Source organism: Periplaneta americana, chromosome 3, assembly GCF_040183065.1.
Source record: "Periplaneta americana isolate PAMFEO1 chromosome 3, P.americana_PAMFEO1_priV1, whole genome shotgun sequence".
Classification (NCBI taxonomy): Eukaryota; Metazoa; Arthropoda; class Insecta; order Blattodea; family Blattidae; genus Periplaneta; species Periplaneta americana.
In genome coordinates, this window is record NC_091119.1 from 198,839,400 (window position 1) to 198,863,911 (window position 24,512).

At 35.2% G+C, this 24,512-nt stretch overlaps 1 protein-coding gene and 1 long non-coding RNA gene across 12 annotated transcripts in view; one reads left to right on the top strand and one right to left on the bottom strand.

Moving 5' to 3' along the window:
* The window catches only part of LOC138696955 (uncharacterized), a 375,310-nt gene that overhangs the window by 153,122 nt on the left and 197,676 nt on the right, over window positions 1-24,512 (top strand). The window contains exon 2 of the long non-coding RNA XR_011331500.1: window positions 2,145-2,200. This is a non-coding gene — a long non-coding RNA (uncharacterized lncRNA). The remainder of the gene's footprint in view (window positions 1-2,144; window positions 2,201-24,512) is intronic.
* The window catches only part of scramb1 (scramblase 1), a 92,592-nt gene continuing 80,301 nt past the window's right edge, over window positions 12,222-24,512 (bottom strand). For all 11 annotated transcript variants that reach the window (XM_069822481.1, XM_069822476.1, XM_069822472.1 and 8 more), the window contains one exon: window positions 12,222-23,938. Coding sequence is in view for 1 of the 11 variants with exons in the window: in XM_069822476.1 (XP_069678577.1) it covers window positions 23,879-23,938 (60 nt within the window). In the remaining 10 variants the exon portion in view is untranslated. The remainder of the gene's footprint in view (window positions 23,939-24,512) is intronic.

Below are 24,512 nucleotides of genomic sequence, written 5' to 3' on the forward strand. Positions count from 1 at the left end.
CTGTATGGTTGTGAAACTTGGACTCTCACTTTGAGAAACAGAGGTTAAGGATGTTCGAGAATAAGGTGCTTAGGAAATTATTTGTGGCTAAGAGGGATGAAGTTACAGGAGAATGGAGAAAATTACACAACACGGTACTAGACGTATTGTATTCTTCACCTAACATAATGAGGAATATTAAATTTAGACGTTTAAGATGGGCAGGGCATGTAGCACGTATGGCTGAAATGCGTAAGTTATAGAGTGTTAGTTGGAAGACCTGAGGGGGAAAAAATCTTTGGGGTGGCAGGGACGTAGATGGGAGGATAATATTAAAATGGATTTGAGGGAGGTGTGATATACTAGGGACTGGATTAATCTTGCCCAGGATAGGGACCAATGGCGGGCTTATGTGAGGATGGCAATGAACCTTCGGGTTCCTTAAGGGAAAGTCTACAAAGGAACAAAGTGCTATTAGGCATTTCCGATTTTCTAACTTCATCTCTTGGAAGAAAAGTGATATTTCCTTGCAATCTGCATAATTATTATAATTGGACACATAAGATCCTTGGAAAGGAGGAGCAACGCGTATAACGTCAATGCAGACTTGAAGAAACGAGATCTTAGTGATAGATTGTCAGCGATGTAATATATTCTTCGTTCCATAGTGTCTGATAGGAGAAGTAAATATATTGCCGGCAGAGGAGGAGAGAAGTATACTTGCTATTCAACCAATGGCAGAGGTCTTGAAGTTGGACAAGGGTAGAACGCTGCAGACCGCCCAACTTCAAGCCAAGCGTGGAATAAAGGCTCCCCCAAACAGACGCGATATGGAATGCGTTACGATAGCGTTACGATTTCGCGATAACGCAATATCGCACTATCGCGAAGAGGTACCCAAACTGGCGCGTCCGCGATATACGATATCGTAACGTCCCCAGCCAATCAGATTGCCATAGAGGGTGACACATCCGCGGATTGTTGTTTTCCAACCACAGCCGCAGAGAACAGTTATCTTTAGCAGGCGTACATCACTTGTGCTTACAGATTGATTTCTTTTGCTTGAAAATGAACGTGGAACTTCTGATTGATTTCATAAAGGAAAATCCGTGCCTTTATGATTATCGGTATGCTGCTTCGTTATGTCTCCCCTTACTTTACCCAGAATCTCGTCAAAGCACTGAATTGTCATCCGGAAGTATATATTATGAAAACGTTTTTCATCTCTAATTAATTGTGAAACTAAGGTATAAAATTCGCCTTGTTCTTCCCTTGTGGTATTTATGTTGTGAATCCACAACCTCCTACAATGAAATGAGCAAATTAAAAAAAAAGTTTATAATGGACTAATTTTTTTCAAGTTCTTGGCAAAAAAAGCTCAAATCATCACTTTATACTTTTTATATCGTTTATCTTAACCATACATGACTACCATGGACTTACCTGCGTCTGCGACGATTTTCTTCCTCATCCTCAGCTAGCGCGATTAGAAGCAGAAGCTCCTCCTCCCCTGAAGATGAATCCATGACAGACAGACACACTTCAACCCAGCATCAAAATAAACGCGTGGCGTTCGCGCGATCTACATCCCCGGGAGAATAGATCGCAAAATCGTCGCGTTGTACTTGCTGCGATAATAACGCATATTGCGATAATCGCGTGTGTGTGAACACAATCATTGAACGCAATGAAAACATTTATCGCAAAATCGTAACGCTATCGTAACGCATTCCGTATCGCGTCTGTTTGGGGGAGCCTTAAGGCTTCTGTCATTGGTTGAAAAGCAATTATATTTCTCTCGTCGTTTACCGGCAATATTTACATCTCTTGTCAGACATTATGGAACGAAATATAGTTCTTCGTTAATTCGTGGCAGTGATTCTTGTGACACATATTTCACGTATTTACAACCGAATACAGTTGAATTGGGAATTGCAGAAACAGTACATGTCACTATGTGTGGCGTATTGACATGTGCTGTTTCTGCAATTCTGTACTCAAAACAGATGTACAGGAGAGCTGATCCAAGGTATGCAAAATCAGTGACAAACTAGAATTGCCAAGATTTTGAAGTTAAACTCTGGCTGCTTTACGCTGTGATATTGTCTTAATGTTGGTATTTTCTTCGAACACGTGGTCATCATATTCTTGATTTTCCATTTCAGGTTTTCTAATGGAATTACGAAGTCTCTTCCACGCAAGTTCCTGCAAACTGGGTTCGGTGAGTACAAACTGTTAAGTTCTTTAGTGCACCAGTGTTATATTTGTTTACCTGATCATTTTCTATAGTGCAGATATTACCATTAGAACGGAACACTGCGGGTAAAGATACTGCCGAGGGCGATGGATTTTTAAGGGGAATAAAAATCCTTAGCTATCCTTCGGAAGGGAAATAAGTAGTAGTGGGAAGTGTCTATCGTGGAGAACGCTGATCTTGGTATCAGTGGCCTAAGTACGTGTAGGCTCGTCCTAGCCTCTTCTCGCAGTCCGACGGTTTCTGTTCATCTTCTGTTTATCGTTACTTTTCTACGAATTCGTGAGGGAAAAATATTGTTGACTTTCTCGAAGGACTGCAATTCATTTTAGAGGTGTGTTTCAGTTGTGTATGATCAATAATGTAGAATATAAGATGTAATTAATTTTCAGTCTATTCTATATTTATTTATTATAGACTTACCTGAAACGCACCCCTAAAATGAATTGCAAATTGATCAGTGTGAGTCACACCAACATATACAAGCAATAGGGTAAATTAGGGTCTGTTGGACAATCGGGCATGTCGGACACTCTGAATTTTAACGTGTTACCTCGCCACTTGTGGGCACCACATTCTGCTAGAAGTCAATGACGGAAGTAGCCCCACTCGTGCCTACTTCCGTCATTGACTTCTAGCAGAATGTGGTGCCCACAAGTGGCGAGGTAACACGTTAAAGTTCAGAGTGTCCAACATGCCCGACTGTCCAACAGACCCTAGTTTACCCTATCTAAATTCCAAAATTAAATTACATAACACAATAGCAAATATCTAGTTTAACAAGAAATGCTTAGAAAACAAAATAACTCCAAAATGTCACAATTAAAATTAAAAGCAAAACAAAATCGGTCAACAATTATCAGCTGAATTAAATGAGGTAAAACCGAAATTAAATTTCTGCACAAGAAGAAAGATATCAACTTAAATTTATAGGAGTTACATTTAAAAACATCTAAGACAACAGGAAAAAGTTGGAATATAATAGACATCATGATCAACGATAAAATAAAAGTATCTTAGTTGAAACTAAATACGAAGAACTCGACAAAAAACACGATAATCTAATCAATGTGAAACTTAATAAACCAAATGTAAACAAAAGTATTTTGCGACATGAGTTCTATTGTTCGCCATAGTCGACCTGGTTGGCAAGTTGGTATAGCGCTGGCCTTCTATGCCCAAGGTTGCGGGTTCGATCCCGGGCCAGGTCGATGGCATTTAAGTGTGCTTAAATGCGACAGGCTCATGTCAGTAGATTTACTGGCATGTAAAAGAACTCCTGCGGGACAAAATTCCGGCACATCCGGCGACGCTGATATAACCTCTGCAGTTGCCAGCGTCGTTAAATAAAACATAACATTTTTTAACACTGTTCGCCATAGGATTATTTAGCACCTCGGGAAATCATCGAGATGCGAACACACACCCAGCCGCAGCCTCGAGTCAGTAGGGACAGTAGATAGGCCTAAACGCGCTACCGTCGGAGCTACATCGTTAGCAGTTAAAGAATTTAAAATTTAAAATCTTCACTACGAATCATTCCATAATAAAGCCACCCAAACAATATCCGATATCTTTCAACTAAAGAAACTGGTCATAATAATTATAATCGCAGTGAAGATTAAATATTCATGTTCAAGATAATTTTGCAGAAAGATCGCGAATATAAAATGAATATTTACTGAAGTATTAGCAGTATAATCATCATCATCATCATCATCATCATCATCATCATCATCATCATTCTATGGTGCTTCGGCCCGTTTTCGGACCATGGCCGCCCCTATTATGGTCTTCCATTTCTCCCTGTTTCTTGCGGTTGCCTTCCAGTTTCTGGTGTAACATTCCATGCACCTATTTCATAGTCACTTTTAGTTGCCTCATCCGACTTAATTTTTGTGGGTTTCCTTTCCGAGGTATAATACGGGTTTCGCAACACGTTATTTTTACCGTATGGGGTTGTGAGTCTAGAAGGAAATCACTGTACATATTATTTGTTAAAATACGTCCTTGCGAAGATAAAAAGAAATTATAGGATACGTGAAGATCGCTATGACTTTAACGAGCACGATGAAGGGTACCGCTGACCTTGTCATATTATTCAAATGAAGCGGATGCTTTGCTGTATCCTTCCCTACAGATGTTTGATTGAGCAGTGAAGTCAGGAATCTTGTTTAGGAAGAGCAGCAAAAGAGTGATGTCGAAATGTCTGAATCTGATAAATGTAGCCTGTGTCAGAATATCACAGTACAGTTCTTGAAGTTTTAAATTTGTTCTTCAGCATAATATTACTATTTTTATCAGATTATAAAATTAATACTGTAAAGGGAAAGCCCGTAGGATTCCTATGAAATGTACAATCCGGGGCTTAGGCTTGAGGAATGCAGTTGTAAATGTTTATATTTTATTGCTTATTTAACATTTTTGTTTTCATCTAATAATTAACTATGTCTTCAGGGTTTTTTCTTCTAATTTCACATCTTAAAGTCCATTCACAGTAAAAATTACACATAATGTAAGCGTTAACTTAAGGATGTAAATGTTACCGTAAAATCAAAAAGTCAAACCATCATTCACGATGGGAGCATAAACATAACGACAAAGATACTTGGTAACCATGGAAACATAACGACGACGTCATATTCTGTTATACACTTCAGCGCTTTATAATATTGTGTATTGTTTCAAAATCCCGTAAGCATAAACATTAAAGTTTGAAGTTAAGGGGGAAGGTACACCATTGGCCTGCAAAAATTTAGTTAAATTATTTTTTTTTATATCTCAGCTACTATAAAAGCTAAATGAACTAAACTTTTCATGCTTAATATACATTTATTCATTACACTTTATAAAACGCTAATCAGAGTATCAAATGGGCTAATAATTACCTGTAAAAATATCAAATTTGCATAATTTTTTACAATTAAGTATCTGCATGATTCTTTTACTGGAATATTCTAAAGACCCACATCAACAAAATAGTCTAGGCTCTTATACCTATTCCTTCAGTAACTATTTTTTTCTCTCTTCTAACTCGTTGCTCAAAACAATATATGGTGAGGTATCAAAGATGGCTGGAACTTCAGTGCTACCAACCTTGAACCTAAATCACTAATGTTAATAAATGCTTATGGCTTAAAACAGTAACCTCACATTCAACTCGTTATATAAAGGAATAATACTGTTTCTTTTCTTAATGTTTGTTCACTTGTTGTTTTCTTTGAAGGTTAATGATTCTGTGATCAATTTACCAACCATTGGATAAATAAATAAATGTAAAGGAATAATAATTATATTTCCGCAATATATTATGTTATATATAATTGCGATATAAAATACACATAAAATATTGCATCTGAATAAAATTGGTGAATAATTTCACTTAGACTAACTTGTCTCGCCTGACAAATTGTGCCAACATAACAGTTACAAAATAAATAGGTTATCGTGATATCTGTAACATGCGTATTCGAGAAAGTATTGCGAATAGTGAAGTGAACTTCAATGGAACTTTATTACAGGGAAAATAACTATTATTATCATACAGCCTTCTTTCCAGTATCTCTTCCTTGACTGATAAATAATTTAGAATTTAATTTCTTTATTTAATACTCGACATTCGCGCCATAAATATTTCAGAATTGCGAGATATCCCACAAGTCGTCACAAAGAGCGCATTTTCCTTCAAAAAAAGAGTCAGATTTGGTGGAAAAACCACTAAATTGGAGATGCTGAAACAGATATTTGTCTATGAAAACACTCTCATCACATGCATGAGTGCAATACAGCTTTTGCACGCATGCGTGAACGCACGCACGTGTCAGACGGGGCATCCAGTCAGATTACATCATTCGCTTGCAGCAGCAGGTCCGTGCTAAGGTCACTAGCAGGTATTTCCCACTCCAAAATACCCCCAAGCTCTTCGTGATGCTGCACTCCACAGCCTTTGCTACAATTACAATAAACCCACTGCACAACACTAGACTCTAAATTCAATACAGTCCTCTACAACGCAATCATGGGAGTAAACAAACGATGACGTACTTTCCTAATAATGATTGTATTGTTGAATAAATAATAACAGATTTGTTAATGGTGCGTCAATAAGACCACAAGAGCACGTGAACACCTTGTTTCCATTAATGCACGACTAGTTTTATTCTTTGATATCGTATTGACGTAGTGGGGATGTATAATATCAGAATCGAATATTTTAAACTTCCCGCATCTTGCATAAACTTCTTATGTAAACTTGGCAAGATCCGTTCACGTACAAGCCGTGCTCTTTTCGAGATGGTTACAGGAATTTCACGCATGCGCGGGAGAATATTGTCTTTAGCTGGCCGCTTATGACTCGTAAAGAGCACAAAGCGTTAAGTGAACATGATGAGTATCTATCCTACAGATGTCAGGTGCATCGGTGCCTATCGTTCACGTGCTATATCTCGAGGAGGAAATTTAAAAGCCTGTAGATGTCAGCATCTGACTGTAGGAACGTTTACTTAACGTAGATGTGTGTACAGTGCTGCTACGAGAGTGTAGTTTGTGAATTACTATACTTCAGTCATAATAGCATAGTTTGACTTTCAAACACGTGCTGGCTGACTGTGGTGGTATGAATTTAAGTATCTGTATGGTAGTGTATAATATTTAAGAATAATATTTACTGGCATGTATTTATAGCAATCAATCTATGCGAATGGGATTACAGTACTGGTATGGGCTATAGTGTATCAGCGTTTGTAAATAACGGGACTGTGGTATGTATTCATTATTAACGAACGTAAACAATGAACTCTCTTCAATGAAATTTGGAACAGTAAAGAACTGGGTAAACTGGCTTACCAGGAAAAATTGGAAATAGAAAGACTGAGTTTCATTATTATTATTATTATTATTATTATTATTATTATTATTATTATATGTCGTTTTGAATTTATATACGGTTTTTTTCGATAGTAAAACATTGGAATCATGACATTTCATATTAGACTAAACGTACAATTTCAAATTCTCTTCGATTTTGGAACCACAAAATTGTGAACACACATAATATTTTATCACGAGCCGCCACTGTTTGATAGCAGGGGCGGCTCGTCCATAAGAGCTGCGGAGCTGCAGTACTCCCTGCTTTGACAGGAAAATAAAAATAATACTGATTTTAATTTGTAGAAGAATTGTTACAGCTTTTATTGGTAAATTTCTTTTTATTTCATCTGGCCGGGAATATGTACTATTATCTTATGCATAATCTTTTTGCGCGTCGACTATATTGGAATTGACACTGCATTCAAAGTCGTCCTGGGATCTGCAGGGTGGTCAGCTCATAGAGAGTGTGTATTGCATGGTCAGGGGATAGAGAGGTGAAGGGAAGCAGAGGGAAACTGCCTCTGTTTAAAACCCATATCTCGCTGCAGTGGCTTGCAGAGCCAGGCAACAAGAGATCTTTCCTCTCCTTCCACACCGCTATTGTAATGCTGCGTCAAATGGATTCTCTATTCCCTTGAAACTTAATGACAAAATTTTTATTTTCTTTTCACATGCTTATTGTTGTAGAATCTTATCGAGTTAATATAACGAAATTAATATTCTCTTTTGCCTTATTATTACGTATATATCCAGCCTCCAGCAGAACCTAATATTTGGCTTAACTCAAAATGATTGCACGAGTAGAATCCTTTTGATATAGCACGTAAAATACGAAAGAGACTTCTTTTCCAGTTTTAGAAAATTGTTGACCATCAGTATATCTGAGTGTTGCTTTGGTGTGACGTCTTAATACCGTAACTTAACCAGTGCAAATTTGCAAGCATGAGTGTGTGTGAATTACGGAATATTAATTTTATTTTTCTCAACTTTCCCTTGCGAAGAATATTGATGTAATGAAGTGAAATTAAAGGGTCGTCCGTTACCCGACTTAAATCTTACTTAAGCTTCATCCAGCCGAAATAGTGCATATATGTAAGGAAGTATAACAATGAAATTTACGCTAAGCATTTGTGGTTACGTGGATGTGAACAAAAAAAAATCTGTATTTTGTTTTCCTTGCCTCCTCTTCGGTGGTGATGCTGCATGGACTAGGAGTGGTGTGACAGATTTACAACATTTGCCCCTAAAAAGCAAAATGCACGAATCTTCTCAATCTCACCTGAAAAATGTTGTTTCATTGGCAATGTTACGCACCTCCTACTGCTGTGCAATTAAATGAAACAAACAGAACAAACATTCTCAAACATAATCAAGAAGTGAGAAAAAATCGTGAAATTATTTTAAAAAAAATATTGATTGTATCAAATTTTGTGGCCAATATGAACTTCCCTTAAGGGACATGATGAAAAAACGATTCGAAGAACCCTGATGTGTTTCGTGGGTTGCTACAGTTCGCGAGTAATCTAAACGAGCCTCTCAAAAATCATTTGGAACATGTCACTGTTTAAGGTTATTCTAAGACAATTCAGAACGAACTGGTAGATTGTAAGTTGAGTGTCTGCCGATCTGAAATTCAGACTGAAATCAATGGTATTAGTTTTCCTTAGGGATTAGCAAATGGTCCCACAGACATCTCTCAACTACAGTAAGTCAGGAAGTTTTGGTTTTTCGATATGTAGTGCTTTTATTTTTGTCCTATACTTATTAGTAATGGTATCAAGAAGTGAAATCTGTATGTACCGAAATCTACTGCAGCTCTCCCAATCCATAAGTTCACGAGCCGCCACTGTTTGATAGTCCATCTCAAATTCATCATATATTAGTTGTCTTAATCAGAGATATCTGAAGTTGCTGTCTTGTTGTGAACATGGGCGTATGCAAGTGGGGGGGGGGATAGGTTACCGGGTGTGAAGCTCCCCCTTGAACTTTTTTTTTTAAATTACATATTTAGATTAGAATATTTCTTTGTTCCTCTTCTCTAATATTTCAGTCAGAGTAACAAAATCTACATCGACATAAAGTGTAGTCCTCCTACCCCTCCTTCAATATAATCCCTGTGCTTGGTGCTGCAGCACGTTGGAATTATAACAATGCTATCTTTATTATAGAGAGACCTACCGGCTAGTACCGACCTTGTAATAAAATTAAGTCAACACAATATGAAATTTAACTTGTTGTGAAACATATTGAAAATATTTTTTTGACAGTTCTGCAGTACAGATATTAAATATTGTGCATTGTCGATTTTGAACTCATTTTAAGAAATGTTTGAGTTCTGACTTTAATATGAAACGTTCGTTTAATATTTTTTGCATTTGACAGGATGGGGTAGGTCATTTAAACCCAATTTTAATCCACTTTATTTATTACAGAAGAAACTAATTAAAATAATATGTCTTCATAAACCTATTGATTTTCCATCTCAAAAATTGTTTCTAGACTTTAATGTACTTAACGTAAGACAAATTTATTATATTGTATTAATAAAATTCATACATAAAAATCGAAATAATTTTGAATTGTATTCTCATAGTTATGAAACAAAAGGTATGAATTCTTTAAGATTGTTTGAACCAAAATGCAACACTGCTACAGTATTTAATCATAGTAGTTATTTAGGCCCAAGAATATATAACAAATTTATATTTAAATATCCCAATCTTGTAAATTCTAATAGTTCTAATATTAAATTTAAAAAGTTATGTATGGATTTTATAAAAATTGAAAAATTTTAAATTTAAATTTATATACTATAATTGCATAGTAGACATAAGACAAATTTTATTGCATCTCTTTGATGTTACTTCGTTTAACATCATGTTTTTCAATATAATTCAAATTGTTTATTTTTCACTCTAACAATTTATCACTAAGCCTCAAGGCTATTACTCTATTGTATCATGGTACTCTTTGTCGATGGCAAACCTGTAGTGGTTACAGGAAGAAATTAAATTAAATTAATTATTAATTTCAATTCAGGAATCCGCCCCTGAGCACGAGTTCTACTCTTTCAGGGGCGAGCTAAAGTTTTTCTGTATATATTATATTTTATATTATAATTATTAGCAAAATAATAAATAAATAAATATTTTAATAATAATAATAATAATAATAATAATAATACACAGCATTTAAAATACCAATAATGTAAATTGCAAACGATTTTAATAATAACCACACCCCACCCCGACAAAATTCTGCATACACCACTGGTTGTGAATATTCCTCAGCTCTACAAATGCAGGGTATGTAACGAAACTTTGGCACAAAAATTACTTGCTTCAACTTAATTTTTCTTAAGCATGGTGAAAAAACACTAATCACTTTTCAGTCATCTTACGATCTGTCATGAGACTTATTTCTTAAGTTCTCTGATCTTCATTTCAGTGGAGTCCACACCTGTGGAGTAAGGCTAGCGCGTCTGGCCGCAAAACCAGGTGGCCCGGGTTCGATTCCCGGTCAGGGCAAGTTACTTGGTTGAGGTTTTTTCCAGGGTTTTCCCTCAACCCAATGCGAGCAAATGCTGAGTAACTTTCGGTGCTGGACCCCGGACTCATTTCACCGGCATTACCACCTTCACCTCATTCAGACGCTAAATAACCTGAGATGTTGATAAAGCGTTGTAAAATAACCTACTAAAAAGAAAATTCAGTGGACTTCAACTTCTCAGTTTTTTCTTCCATTTATTCTTGTGAATGATTGGCTAGTCGAATGGCCGCGCTCTTATACAAGTACAGCATATTGCACTGTGAACTTAACCCAGGCTATTGTATGGATGATGATGATGATGATGATATGTGAATTAATGATGGCGAAATGAGTCCAGGTCCAACGCCGAAAATTACCCAGCAATCTGCCTCAACTGGTTGAGGGAAAACCTTAGAAAGAACCCCAACCAGGTAATTTGTATCAACTAGGATTTGAACCCGCGCCTGCTCATTTCATAGCCAGACGTGCTGACCATTACTCCTCAGCGGTGGACTAGATGTATCTTTGAAACTTGTATGAACTACTTACTTACTGGCTTTTAAGGAACCCGGAGGTTCATTGCCGCCCTCACATAAGCCCGCCATTGGTCCCTATCCTGAGCAAGATTAATCCACCTCCCTCAAATCCATTTTAATATTATCTTCCCATCTACGTCTCGGCCTCCCCAAAGGTCTTTTTCCCTCCCAACTAACACTCTATATGCATTTCTGGATTCGCCCATACGTGCTACATGCCCTGCCTATCTCAAACGTCTGGATTTAATGTTCCTAATTATGTCAGGTGAAGAATACAATGCGTGCAGTTCTGTTTTGTGTAACTTTCTCCATTCTCCTGTAACTTCATCCCTCTTAGACCCAAATATTTTCCTAAGCACCTTATTCTCAAACACTCTTAACCTATGTTCCTCTCTCAAAGTGAGAGTCCAAGTTTCACAACCATACAGAACAACCGGTAATATAACTGTTTTATAAATTCTAACTTTCAGATTTTTTTATAGCAGACTGGATGACAAAAGCTTCTCAACCGAATAATAATAGGCATTTTCCATATTTATTCTGTGTTTAATTTCCTTCCGAGTATCATTTATATTTGTTAATGTTGCTCCAAGATATTTGAACTTCTCCACCTCTTCAAAAGATAAATTTACAATTTTTATATTTCCATTTCGTACAATATTCTCGTCACGAGTCATAATCATATACTTTGTCTTTTCGGGATTTACTTCCAAACCTTTGTCTTTTCGGGATTTACTTCCAAACCTTTGTCTTTTCGGGATTTACTTCCAAACCTATCTCTTTACTTGCTTCAAGTAAAATTCCCGTGTTTTCCCTAATCGTTTGTGGATTTTCTCCTAACATATTCACGTCATCCGCATAGACAAGCAGCTGATGTAACCCGTTCAATTCCAAACCCTCTTTGTTATCCTGGACTTTCCTAATGGCATATTCTAGAGCAAAGTTAAAAAGTAAAGGTGATAGTACATCTCCTTGCTTTAGCCCGCAGTGAATTGGAAACACATCTGACAGAAACTGACTTGTTTGAACTAGCTTTTAGTAAATAAAATAGTCCATAGTTGTAAAGATTCTTATATTTCTGTTTACCTGTATAGTGCTGAATACATACAGTGGTGATATTACACTCTTGCTTATGTTAATTACAATATCTGTTACACGTTGTTATAATATTTAACAATAAATCTGTAGAGAAGTTGAGCTAATTACAAGTAAAATAAACAAAATAACGTTTTACTGCATTGTAATAGATGAACTTGGACAACAGAATCTAGCCACACAAAAAATATACACAATCCTGTGCACTAAAAAGATTAGATGCAGGAATTATGACATTACCTAATACATTTGTGCCAATATTGGCATTTCACATCATCTTTCACGACACTCATACGAATTTACTGATTTAAGAACAAATACCAACAAGTGTCATAAAATATTTCCTATTTTTATCATGTTGACATCGAAATTAAAATTTATCATCAGCTATTTTTATTTACAAAAGGTGGGCACCATGTTTTCACCCTGCCTGCCCATTCATATTACAAATTGAACATCAACAAAACCTAAAGAACATCTAAATGACTTGTCTAGTTTATATATAATGTCCATTTAACATCGAGTTACTGGATTTTTAATAATAAAATAAGTTTCGCGTATAACACAGTAAATCATCACATATGGTGATTACTTTCAAATTAAGAACATTAATTATTATTATTGACTAGGTATAAGGCCATCTATTTCTTTTTCTGTTATAGGCAACTGTCGTATAAACTCTTCCATTATAAAATGTACATGATACCATGAAAGACCAAATGTGTCATTGTTACTGTTATATAATCGTAAATGTTAACAATCTGTACAGACTTGGAAGCCATCCATCCCTGTGGACAAAGCTGTGAGGCATAGTTGTAACGCAGAGTAAAGGCCCATTCACAATGAAAATTAAACATAACCGTAACATAAACACAGAAGTTTGCGCCCAGGCTACCAAATGGGATCATTCACAATGATTCACATAAGCATTGATATAAACATTGCCGTAAACTCCAAACTTTCATGCTTACATGATTTGCAAACAGAACACAATCGTGGAGCGCTGAAGTATACGACAGAATATGAGGAAATGGCGTCGTTGTTATGTTTCCATGGTTACCAAGCATGTTTGCTGTTATGTTTATGTTCCCATCGTGAATGATGGTATGACTTCTTGATTTTAATGTAATGTTTATATTACGCTTACGTTATGTTTAATTTTCATTGTGAATGAGCCTTAAGAAATACATATTTTTAAAACTCTTAGGTTGTAGTAAGCTGTATATATACAGTCAGTGGAAAATATGGCGTTTAACCCAAGAATTCTTACAATAGTATATTTTTGTGTTGGACTGACAATTCATACACAACTTTACTTTCAGCTTCTTGCATTGTTCCAATTCTTATTAGTTGAAAGCTTTTATTAGAATTTTTTATACAGAAGACTTAACAATTTCCTCAAAATTTGAGCAATATGTATCTTTCAAGAACCTTGAATCCCTGAAGAATTTCTTACGTCTCCTGAGAAAACACATGTGCATTTTCACGCACTGTCTATTTACAGCAAATTTCTGTTATAACGTGATTTTAATCGTTGAAGATAAGACTTTCATGGCCTATTTAAGGCACTACAAAATTACCATGGATGGAATAGAGTGTAGCACTGAATAAAAACCCCAGGTAATAAAAGATTTTACAGGTTTTTATAAAGTACGTACGACTTCAATATCACAATTATGGAGGAATTTTAACATTATTTCTCCAACAATGTAATCAATTATGTAGAGAATGTCTTGGGTTAATCTTGGAAGTACTCTCTTCTTTCAACTAAAATGTGTACTTTTCCTCTACAATTTAAAATTTATACAGCTTTATTTTTCAAACAGGCAAAACATGTATAACAGAGAACGTTCAGACATATTAAACAATATCTATTATCAATGTACAGTGCTATTCAAAAGTTAGGACACTTCAGAAATTGCTGATACTTGGTTAAAAATAAAGTTTACATGGGGGGGAGGGGGAAACGCCATTTCACTCACACGAGAATGGGGTTTATTTATGTAAAATGCAAAACATATGAAACTCGAATACTACCACCATTTTTTTATTCAATCATTAATAACCTCTTTTTCACTGCAGAAACAAAATTAATATTATCAGGAACAAATCTGTAAAGACAAAAGAATGCAATAATACCCTTAAAAAATGGGTAAATGGTACATTTTTTTTTTTACTTGGTTATTTAACGACGCTGTATAAACTACGAGGTTATTTCGCGTCGATGGAATTGGTGATAGCGAGATGATATTTGGCGACATGAGGCCGAGGATTCGCCATAGATTACCTGGCATTTGCCTTACAGTTGGGGAAAACCTCGGGAAAAACCCAACCGGGTAATTATCCCAAGCAGGAATCGAACCCGTGCCTGAGTGCAACTCCAGATCGGCAGGTAAGTGCCTTAAATAACAGAGCTACATGGTGGCTGGTATATTTCGAAAAGACTGTTACCAAAGTACCAAAATAAACAATTGAAAATAAGTATCATGCCATTAAATCCCTTTCGGTTTTTGTAAATTAAAATAAATGAAATGGCGTTTTTAATCTGTATATGAACCTCATTTTAACAAGTTTCAGTGTTTTTTTTTTAAGTTGTTTTAACTTCGGAATATAAGAAATTCAGCTCAGGACAACATCTGAATTCACTACTAGCAAATTCACTTTAATATCCCCCTCAAGTCATTTTTCGTCTTGTGTTTCTGATGCTCTAGCTGAAAGTCACAATCAGTCAGTTTCCTCAGTCGAGGAATTCTTAGAATTTTAGGAGTAAATAAGTATGATACTAGAACATTTTAAATAAGAATATATAAAAAATAATTATCTCAACTTCATTTTGTAAAACCTCGATATATTTAGCATAACAAATTTATCCGAGTGTTTGTCACAGCAGAAATATATTTCAATATATCAGTCAAAAAAAATCAAGCATACAAAAATGGAAGAAAGGAAAGAAAATAAAAACATGTTGGCACTGTGTAATAAACATTAAAAGTACTGAAATCGTGAAATCACATGCAAAATTATTAATGGACGACAATAACATGTTCATATAAAGACTCAATTAGATTTCTCCTTTAAATAAAGCTGTTGGAAAACCTTAATTCTTTCCAACACACTGTGAAGATGTGATATAACAATTCAAAGTTACTGAAGCTATGAAAATCTGAGATTTCTGTTCTGCTTTTACACAGCACTTACCAACTGGACTGGCTGTGCTTTAATACGCTGATTTCATAATAGGATTCTTGGACTTCAGTTCAGGATCCTCCTGTTTTTGCATTTTCCCTCAATCATCATCCACTCATTTCACAACGTTGAATATCATGCATAATTATAGTACTATTAGATTTATTCATTCTCTGTGCCAGGAATAAAGGACCATCGTTTACAATCAACAACTCAATCTTTATTATATAGTCGCGATGCTGTTATTCCCGGCGTGACTCCTCCTCTTTTCTTACGTCTTAGGAAATGAAGGTTCTATAAAGTTTAGGTAGGTAATATCGTTCGCCATTTTTGTTCTTTCGTTACCGAGCTACCAGACGAGGAATCTATTTGCCACATCATTAAACATTATCATGTTGTAGCATCTATGATAATAAATCAAACGCTCTGCAATTCAGCAAATAATTGAGTGGCAAATAACGTCTTTGTGTGCTTTCTGCAAACGCCAACGAAAGAGCCAAAATGGCAGGCGATTATATTAAGTATTTATCGAGCCTTTAGAAATGAATAACGTCTTCATCAGCGAATCACAAAACGCACACGTTTAAATATAGCTGACCTGCAACGTGATAGGCTGCCGAAAATTAGAGCGACGGGAACTGTAACAACATGTGTTTTTAATTACACATATCAACAAAATTAGGGCAAGCAAATGTACAGATCTTACACTCAGTGCTGCCACTTTTTCCAATGTTATAAACTTTAATATGAAGAAATACAAGTGAAACAATAACGCAACATATATGAAGAGTAGAAGTGGCAGCATATATTTTTAAATGGCAACAATAGGTGCCACTCTTGCACACCCTGAAGACGAAAACAAAGACTTTGTTATCTTGAGAAGAGGCCTTGTTATTAAAAACTATGGATTACTGTAAACGAGAATTCTTTACTTCTAGCAGAAAGAATTAAATTAAGGAGGGAGGTACAGGTTAACACTTTTAAAAAATCAATTTTTAAAATATGCACGGACTATTGAAGTTTATTTCAATATCTATAGTAGTTTTAAAGTTATGAATTTTAATGCAAGACACTGCACATAGTACTACATTGCATATTGTATCTTTAACATTCCTTTCACATTAACTACATTTTGAAAATTCATATCAACGATAATTCTGAAACTACTTAAAAAAATTTTAAGAAATATTTTTGTATGTGTTTGCATAAACATAATCTACAAAAACGACCAGAATCAAGCCCGTCTTTGTCTACAAAAAGAATTTTGAGCTACATAAAATACATTTAAAACTTGTTGCATAAATTTAAAATATTACTTATTTGCCTAGAAATCTGAATGTGGTCAGTCTTGTAATAGTGAAAATCTGGATTCTGATCGAGTAGCTGCCATTTTGAATAATTAAATTATGCATTTAAATTCATGTTAGAAAATTGGAAATTATTTTAATACATTGAAGAAACATAGGTTTTTTTTTTTGTGTATTAATTTGCAACTGTGTATTAGCCATATAAACTAAGGAAAAAAAAAAAAACTTATATGGTCAATTTTCCAGTGCTCAAAACTGTATCTACCCCCTTAAAGAATTACTAAGTTTTCATTGAGTATTCAAATCGATTTGAATACGATTACCATATTCCATGAAAACGGGAATTCAAAATGACCTGAGTCTCAAGGTCAATACCCCTAAAAAGTGGGATCGGATCGTATTCAATTCAGATTGAGTTCTGTGAAAATGGTGTCATATTCGAAATAATCTCAATATGCTAAGGGTGTGATCGATCGTCATTTGTTTGATGTGTCAGCTGTTTTACAAACAGCGAGCGCAATTATGTATGTTGAAAAGGCGTGTTGTAACATGTAATATTTTGTTTTTGTCCTAAAAGCCGATATTATCATTCTTCATTAACGGCCAGAATATTAAGCTTTCATGCACCTCATTAAGAAAACTCAACATTGTTTACAGCTAAGGCCTATAGAGTGACCAACATGCTAGCATGTCAATGATATGTTAACCAACATAACTACTTTCGAAACTTAAGCTTCCGTATTCAAATCGTTTTCAATACATATCGAAAACTGCATGAAAACAGGGATCGGGGGGGGGGGGATTGTATTCAGTACGATATATGTATTTAATGGATTTGAATACTCCATGAAAACGTGGTAAATACAGCATTTCACTTGTACTAATAGCATACGCTTGTGTTCTTTCCATCAACATAAAGTTCTGTTCAAAGTCACTAATATGTGGTTCTACATAACAAGTTTCATCATTTTGCAATTGCTGTACAACAGAAGACTCTCAGTGTTTAAGTGTAAGCACGTCAGCAGTTTTGTAGAGTTACACTTCTGTTACAGAATCACACTGAATAAAATATAGGTGATATCTTACAACGATTTACAGTCCGCGTCACCATTTTTGGCGTGTGAAATAAGTAATGGGAACGTTAAGTGCGAGTGTTTTATATTTTTCGCAGTCAGTCACACAACTGTGTTTGGCAAATGGCTCATGTGACGTGTATATGAAGTGGTACAATTCTTAGCTGCAGTACCAACATGCTCACAAACTGGGTACTATATATCTAGGACACACGCCAAAAACGCTGGCGCCAGCTATACCTTCATTTTGTGCTCCGTGCTATGTACAGTAACGCACAACAAAGTGACTGCAAGCAAACTTGGATTCATCAACAGATTTTTGTGTACATATATCAAGTTTCATCAAAACCTATCTAATGAGAGCTATTTTGTGACCTAGAAGTACAGTAAGAAATACATTTGTCGCGCAATATCCAAGACATGGATGCAGAACTGGAAAAGAGAGAGAGAGAGAGAGAGAGAGAGAGAGAGAGAGGGGAGGGTGGAAGCATGGGGAAAGCATTGGTTTCCCTTCCACAGACCACCCGCACTGAATGACGTCTCCGTGACTTGTCCGCAACCATGTAGCACTAGACACTGAATACAAATCCCCTCTTCTCTACCATGTCAATGACTCTTGGGGTTAAAGGAAGGGATGAGTGACGTATTCCAGCTTGTGGTGTCTGCCACAACTGTTGCCCAGTTCTGCATGCTTGATCTAAGAGTTCATTCTGAGCCACATACTGGCAAGGATGTAATGGTGGAAGACAAAAGACTAAAAACCATATTATAAATTAGTGAACAATAATGAAATTGGTTGAAACAAGTGTCCAATTTTATTTTTTTAAATTTCAGCGTTTCTTATTACCAATCTGAAGAAATTAATTTTAACCTAAATCAATTTAGATAAATAGACTGCAAAATAAAACTTTGAAATTTTAAAACAAAAGCCGCCCTAAATAAGGGTTCGATAGATCGGCCTACTAATCAATTCATAAAGAATAATAAGTAAACAAAACAATTTTGTGACACTTGGAAAGGAAAAAAAAAACATTAAGATAAGAAAACGTAGGAAATCATTTACAATAAAAATTTTGTTGGGTACAAATGATTACTAATTATAGCTAAGGATGATTTTAACACGTGAGATCCTATGGCATCAATTGTTGCATCAGAAATTTTAAATTGTTTAAGATGATTTAAAGTTTCACGTGGGATCGTGCCACGGGCACCGAACATGAGCCCAAAAACTGTCCAATGTGTAATGCGGTATTGTGCTCCAAGATGCTGACAACAAGGCTCATAGATGACTTGTTTTTCACGACACACCTCTTTTGGCTGTTGCTCATGCATCTCGAAACGGATTGTGGGATCAAGAATGACACCCTTATCCTTCTACCAATCAATTATGATGATATCAGCCGTCTAGTAGAGCCATCAGAAGAGACGCAACCAACCTCCTCATAAACCTCATAGGAAGCATTCTGATGGATTGAACTACGATGAGAGAACGAACCGTATTATGTCTGTTGATTCGGAGCAATTCTCCATGATGGCAGAAACCCAAAATGTGAGGAAGAAGAGTATGACGTTTGAATGGGCAGGGCATGTAGCATATATGGGTGAATCCAGAAATGTTTGTATATAGTGTGTTAGTTGAGAGACATGAGGAAAAAACCTTTGGGGAGGCCGAGACGTAGTTGGGAGGATAATATGTTGTTTGTTGTTTTTTAATGCCAGGCGTTTGACAATGAAGTCATTTGACCTCTTGCACTCCAATATTTTTCAAAGATATTATCATGGCCAGCCACTGAAGCAGAGATTGAGGTTGAAATGAAATGGGAGGATAATATTAAAAAGGATTTGGGAAGGTGGGGTATGACTATAGGACCTGAATTAATCTGGACCAATGCCAGGACTATGTTAGGCCACCAATGGACCTCTGGGTTCTCTGAAAGCCATTTGCAAGTAAGGTAATATGATGGTACTTATGCTAAGTGAAAACAGGCAGGAAGTAGATCTCATTAAAAGAAAATACAATCCGCTGAATGACTTTCCACCATTTGGTGGCTGAATTTACTCTTCTCAATCGCCAGAGAAATGACACTATAAGGAATCACTTAAATATATACAACCTAAATAAAAAGAATGGAAAACAGGAGACAGGTTCAGATTTATTGAACGAAAGACAGAAACTAAACTTTCGAAATTTATTTTTCAATATAGTTTAGTAACAATACACTGAAAACTGAGAAACAGAACAGTAAAAATAAAAAAATTAGGACATAACTGTCGTATACTCTTATAGTGCATGAGAGATAAAGGTGAGACCTCCATGTTTTCTTGATCCTAGTGCTGAAAATCCTCCTAAATTTAATAACAAAAATAGCAGACAAGCTGTCTCTGAAGATGGTGACAGAATACGATGTAAAGGATGTATAATTTCCATATACCATATGACAGAATTTTTTGGTACACAGGAACAAATAACAAAAATCTCAATTCATGTACTTTAGATAGAGATATGAAACTTGATATAATTACAATTACACAAAAAATCTTTCAAATTGACCAGTGGTCTGACAAGTACATTTTTGTGTAAACATTATTTTCAAATACGTAAATGTTTGTAACCAGATACAAACAAAATATCCATTCCTTAAAAGTTAGAGTTACTTACAACGTAAGTAATGGATAGCTGCAAGATCTACTACCGGTACTTCACTTCTTCACAACACACACTATCACATAAGTTTAATTTATTTGAAACAGTGCAAGGAACACTAAAAATCACTTCACATGCAACAAAAGTGCACAAAACACGCATAAAAATAATATATATATTTACATAAACTGTCCAAAAGAAAAGGTTACAAAAATATTTTCCATCATAGTCTTCTTTTCAGTATACAGCAACACAACTTGTGTGTATTCCTACATAATGTAAAAAAAAAAAAATCATGCTAAAGATAACTGAGGAGAATTGGAAGGGTGGTGAGTGTAAATTATATTAAAGACCGAAAAGAATAAGGCAGTGATGTAATTATAGAAGATATGTGAAGTAGCCATAACCTAAATCTGACAACACTGCTGCGTTTTTCATGCAACTTGATATATTAACAAACTGAAAGCATAGCATAAGCTTTTTGTTTTATCAAAATCTTCTACCTCAAAAACACAAAACAACTCAATTTCGTATCATAAAAAGTGATACTATACAACATCACAAAGATGTCCAAAACATTAGCTGTACTATAAATCATTCCATGAGCTTACTGGATTCTGAAATATATAAACAGAAGGCATTACTTGCGTCTAGCAGTGAAGATTTTCACGTCTCAGCACTTCTTTCGCACATAGATAACTTCTGTTTCATTACAGAGAACTTGGACTCTCTTTATTATTATCTATGATCCATTCTGATGTAATTCAAATTCACAGATCTAAATATGTTAAAAAGTAAGAAATTCCTGGACCAAGACAATCAAGGAATTCCCTTTCACATACACATGTGACGATCATCGCCAGAAGTAACTAAGTACACCAGAGGAATCTCTGAAACTGATTACCTTCCTCGTATTGACATCAATTCACGTGTTCAGAAAATTGTATGACGTTGCATTTGTAATAATCTTAACCTAAAGTGAAATTCTGATAATTTGTATATTATATTATTCTAGCTCAAAGATAACTTTATTATGTGAGTCTGAATCAACATCGATATTTAATTATACTTCTAAACTATGCTTTAACTAGAACAAATTGCAATAATGTATTAAAAATATAATATAAAATATAATGCTTAAGTATTTGCAAGACTCCTTTCAAGTCTAAATTTATTGGTATGAGAAACATTCCTCTGTAGAACAGGAAGCACACGCTGTGAAACATTGCATGACTGAAAAGGCAATGAAAGCTACAGTAAGATGCTAAGAAATGTAAGATTGTAAATGAAATCGTACATGAAATCTTGTCAATCATATTTCTTAGAGGAATGCAGACCTTTCTGTATAGCAATGGAAGCAAATCGTTAAAGATGAAGATGAGACAAGTCCAATAATCACTGGTAAGAAATAAGAAGAAGAGAAATAGAGTACACAATACTTCTGATCATATAACTCATTACAAACAGTGACATTATCCGAAAACATTTACAAATCATTAATAAGGTCTGCCCAAAGACTTCATATAATATATCAGTCAAAGATCTGCGCTCACGAAGTATATTTTTTATTCCTTTCATACACTCCACATGCTAATCTTCTCGACTGGCCAAGACTTAAGGCTGGTTCACAATAAACCAGAAACGAGAATCGGAACGAAAACGAAAACGGTAAAAATTGTTAAAATGTGTACATTTAAATGTGAGCACTCACAATTAACGAAAAGCTTGCCAGAGCCCGGGATCGAGAACGGAGAGTTGGCCAAGTTTCAACTTCGGCGTTCACATTTCCGATCACAGCCCTATTGCCATCTAAAAGCTATTTTGTCGTCGTATATTTCGTAGCAAGAAGACTGTGACATAACCTATGCATTATTTTGTTCTGTGCTGTGCATCATGGAGCAAGTTTTATTTGACGAGATTCTAATATTGAAATCCTCACATTTACGATAAGCGGCGTGCCTCGTATAAAGACGAGAAAATGAAGGAGAATACGTTGCTTTGAACACCGATCAGAAGTGAATCATATTTTATTACTGTATTGGTTGTATTATACACTATACTTGTTTTTTTGAAAGATGGGACATGATAGTTAAGCGGCTGAGCTTGGAACTACAGTGCCATGTTGCCAATATGGACTACCATGCCACCAGCTGATGGAAGGTAGCAATTGTCGTTAAGATGGCTGACATTAAAACATTCATTGACAACTGACGCGAAGGTAAAAAAACAATACAAAAATCGACAGAGAATCAAAGACGAAACGTACCAATGCTAACATTATGTGCACAATAAATGTCGCCAAGAGAGTTATTAAGCACTCGCCACGTGGCAACTAAGTTTGGCAACTCAACCGTTGTTACCATAGCAACAAGCCTACCATGCTGTGTGACATTCAGTTGTTTTTCCGATCGCAACGCTCCTGTCATGTCCCATGTTTAAAAAAAAATAAGTATACATATTCACGCTTCAATTCAGTAACTACTGTTGTGTTCATTTTTGTTCTATTACAAATGTCTCTTCTCTAATTATTTTACGTTATGGTAGACTTAAAATAGGTTGTGATAATAAAGATGCATGGGCATATTTATAGTACCGTACCTAATGAAATGTTTCAGTTGAAATTTCGAAGTTGGTTAACCTGTGTTTATGTTGGCTGCCTTGTACTCATGAGAGAACGCCATTATACAAAAATAACATCAGAATGCGTAATATCGACTTTACATATCGTTATTGACATACATATCGATATGCATATTCGTCTACGTTCTCGGTTTATTGTGAATAAAAAATTTTCATATTCACGTCCTCTGCTTCTCGTTTTCATTCTGGTTCTCGTTCCCGGTTTATTGTGAACCAGCCTTTAGTTGATAATAATTTAAATTTATGTAATTCGTATGTATGGTCGGTGGGTATTGTTACCAGTGAGATTTTGAAGATTCTTAAGGACGAATTACATACTTTTGGGGGCACAGATTTATGACTGAACAATACTTATCCAACTGCTTGTTTTGGCTCTCATTGTCCCTTCTCTCGAACATCAAAGACATCACAATGAGGTTTAGTATATTATCAATACAACACAAATGATACCATTGCTGAAACAGTACGGAGTTTATAGCACTTGTCCCTATAGTTGGCGTTAACTGGTGATGTCCACAGCAGCTTACAAATCAATTTTACAAAGCTCTCTGTATGACGTCACCAACATGTCACAAATGCACATAAAAGAGCCAATTTAATAGGGACTTGTTCATTTCAGATCAACATTATTAAATTGTAATGCTGCATGTTTGGTTAACTATGTTTATTGGCTTGAAATCATACTTACTTCTTGTTAGATAAAAAAAATAATAAAAAAAGTACGCACTTTCAGCATAATCATATAAATTCTCATTCAAATCTTTCCTTTAGAACATTCCAATGCCGTCTCGTTCTTGATTCTGCGCCTTTTCAAAGAACATGAAGTCCTGTTGACAAAAGAAGAGTATCAAATTATCACTTTGTTTCGTAATACATGAAAAGGGAGACTATATTATAATGTACATGCTGGTTGTACAGAAGCCAGGATACTTTTGATATCTGCTTAAAAATAAGTTTTACATGGAAATAAAAAGATGATTTCATTAAACAAAAGAATGTGGTTTACTAACGAAAAAGAGATTAATGGAAAGATTAAGATATGATCATTACTTTATTCTTCAGTTTCTGAAATGAATACAAATTATGGGACAAACACCTCAAACAAATTAAATAGCTGAATCTTCAGGACATTGCGAAACTCTCTATTGCATTTATAACAACACTAAATAAGACTAATTCATGTCTGTAGAGACAAAACATTATTTAGAATAGCTTTCATTTGTTTCTAAGGCAACTGAGATAAAATTAAAAAACTGAAATTAAGTATCCTCTTTTAAACTTAATATTCATTAATGAATATTAAACATGCTTTTATTTCTGTATAAATCTTATTTTAATTTTTTCAGCAATTTAAAAAATTTCATGATTTTTTGCAACATTGTTAGAAAATTGATAAAATAT